This window comes from Mandrillus leucophaeus, unplaced genomic scaffold (genome assembly GCF_000951045.1).
Source record: "Mandrillus leucophaeus isolate KB7577 unplaced genomic scaffold, Mleu.le_1.0 Scaffold213, whole genome shotgun sequence".
NCBI lineage: Eukaryota > Metazoa > Chordata > Mammalia > Primates > Cercopithecidae > Mandrillus > Mandrillus leucophaeus.
In genome coordinates, this window is record NW_012102177.1 from 1,820,318 (window position 1) to 1,822,162 (window position 1,845).

Genomic DNA, 1,845 nt, shown 5'->3' on the forward strand with positions numbered 1-1,845 from the left:
CTTGTGTGCTAACTTGATTTTGCCAACTATCTCCAACTGTTTCACACTCTCCAATAAAAGGTAAAATTTTCTAGTCAAAACTCATTTATTACCTCACAACCTACTAGAACTTAAGTGTAAAAATAAATTACTCTTAGCCAGTGTGGTGGCTCACACCTGTAGTCCCAGCCACTCAAGAGGCTAAAGCGGGAAGATCGCTCGTGCCCAAGAAGTTTGAGACCAGCCTGGGTAACACAGTAAGACTCCGTCTCAAAAAATAACCATCATCATCATCTTATTGTTACGTAAGTTAAAAAACTTGGTAAAGATCATCTTTGAACTTAAAAAATATTCAGTATTAGTATTTGTGACTTATGTATTAAAAATGAAGACCATGTTGCAGATAAGCAGTCTAATAATAATAAAGACCATGTTGAGATTATCAAAGCTTGGGGAGTTCCTCAATATAAAGGACAATTTTAGACCATATTAAACATTTTAATTGCCTAAGTATACACACTTGTAATGCAACTATAATAAGCACATATTAAACCATGCTAAAAACATGGATTGCTCTAAGTTTATTTCCACTGTCTCGCAATTTTTTTTCTTCTTCTTGAGACAGATTCTCGTTCTGTCACCCAGGCTGGAGTGCAGCGGCGCAATCTCAACTCATTTCAACCTCTGCCTCCCAGGCTCAAGCCATCCTTCCATCTCAGCCTCCTGATAGCTGGGACTACAGACACTTGCCACCACACCTGGCTAATTTTTTGTATCTTTGCAGAGACAGGGTTTCGCCATGTTGCCCAGGCTGGTCTCGAACTCCCGGACTCAAGTGAACCTACCACCTCAGCCTCCCAAAGTGTTGGGTTTATAGACATGAACCACAGCACCTGGCCTTTTTTTCTTTTTAAATAAAAGAGGTTTACTTGGTTCACGATTCTGCAGACTGTTGTCCTGCAACTTTAACAAGCTGATTCTAGACACATTCTGTGTGATATATTTTACCAAATGTATATCTGCTACGGCATTTTGAGAGTTTGAATAAAACTTGCAAGTCGTTACCTCGAGGTAAATGAGAAGCTCCAATGTGAAGAGGGGGCCCAGGAGCATTGCTGCGGATGATAGACATCTGCACGTTTGTAGTCATGATGTGGTGCAAGTTACTGGGATGGCCCTGAAAGAAAGAGGATAGAATGTTATTTTCACATGTTTGGTCTTAGCCATTGCCTCTAGGAAGTCACCTGCCTCCAAATGTGGGTCAGGTTTTTTCTTTTAGATAGTGAGTATCCCAAGGGAAAGGGCTAAGGACATTTAGCTTGAGCTACTTTTACATGCTGTACTGTATAATGAACTGTGCTAACAGGCATGTGAGAAGTATGAGGACCCCACAACTGCTGCAGGCCCAAATAATAACAGATAACATACTTTGAGGTCTACTTTTAGAAACTCTCATCTGTGGTACTACCTTTCACACTTGTTTTTTCTGTCCTGGCCAAATGCTTATTTTTTCCCATTCTCACAATTTCCTTTACATACCACTGCATCCATCCATTCTTTAAGCTTTGTGTTTCTAAGTAAATGTCAGTTAGCATCCAACAGGTGCTCCCCTACCAGTTCTTCAGCTCAACCCTGAAATGTCCCTTACTCACATTCTCCCAAACCACAGAGCACAGTGCTTCTCAGCTAAGGGCTCTGGTACTTCTGAGAGTACTCAGCAGTATGACAAAAGGAAAAAACACAGTACACCTCTTTGGAATATAAATTCTTCTTGAAAACGTGAAGGGAAAGTTTTTAGATTTATTTTTTTTCCCCAGGTAAAAAATTTTAAATATTTAATTAATCAAGTACACAGCAGAATAGGAT

At 39.9% G+C, this 1,845-nt stretch overlaps 1 protein-coding gene across 1 annotated transcript in view; it reads right to left on the bottom strand.

Annotated features, from left to right (window-relative positions):
• Positions 1–1,845, bottom strand: part of LOC105540018 (histone deacetylase complex subunit SAP130-like) — a 15,585-nt gene that overhangs the window by 7,384 nt on the left and 6,356 nt on the right. The window contains exon 2 of the mRNA XM_011980509.1: positions 1,045–1,156. Coding sequence (XP_011835899.1) covers positions 1,045–1,156 — 112 coding nt within the window. The remainder of the gene's footprint in view (positions 1–1,044; positions 1,157–1,845) is intronic.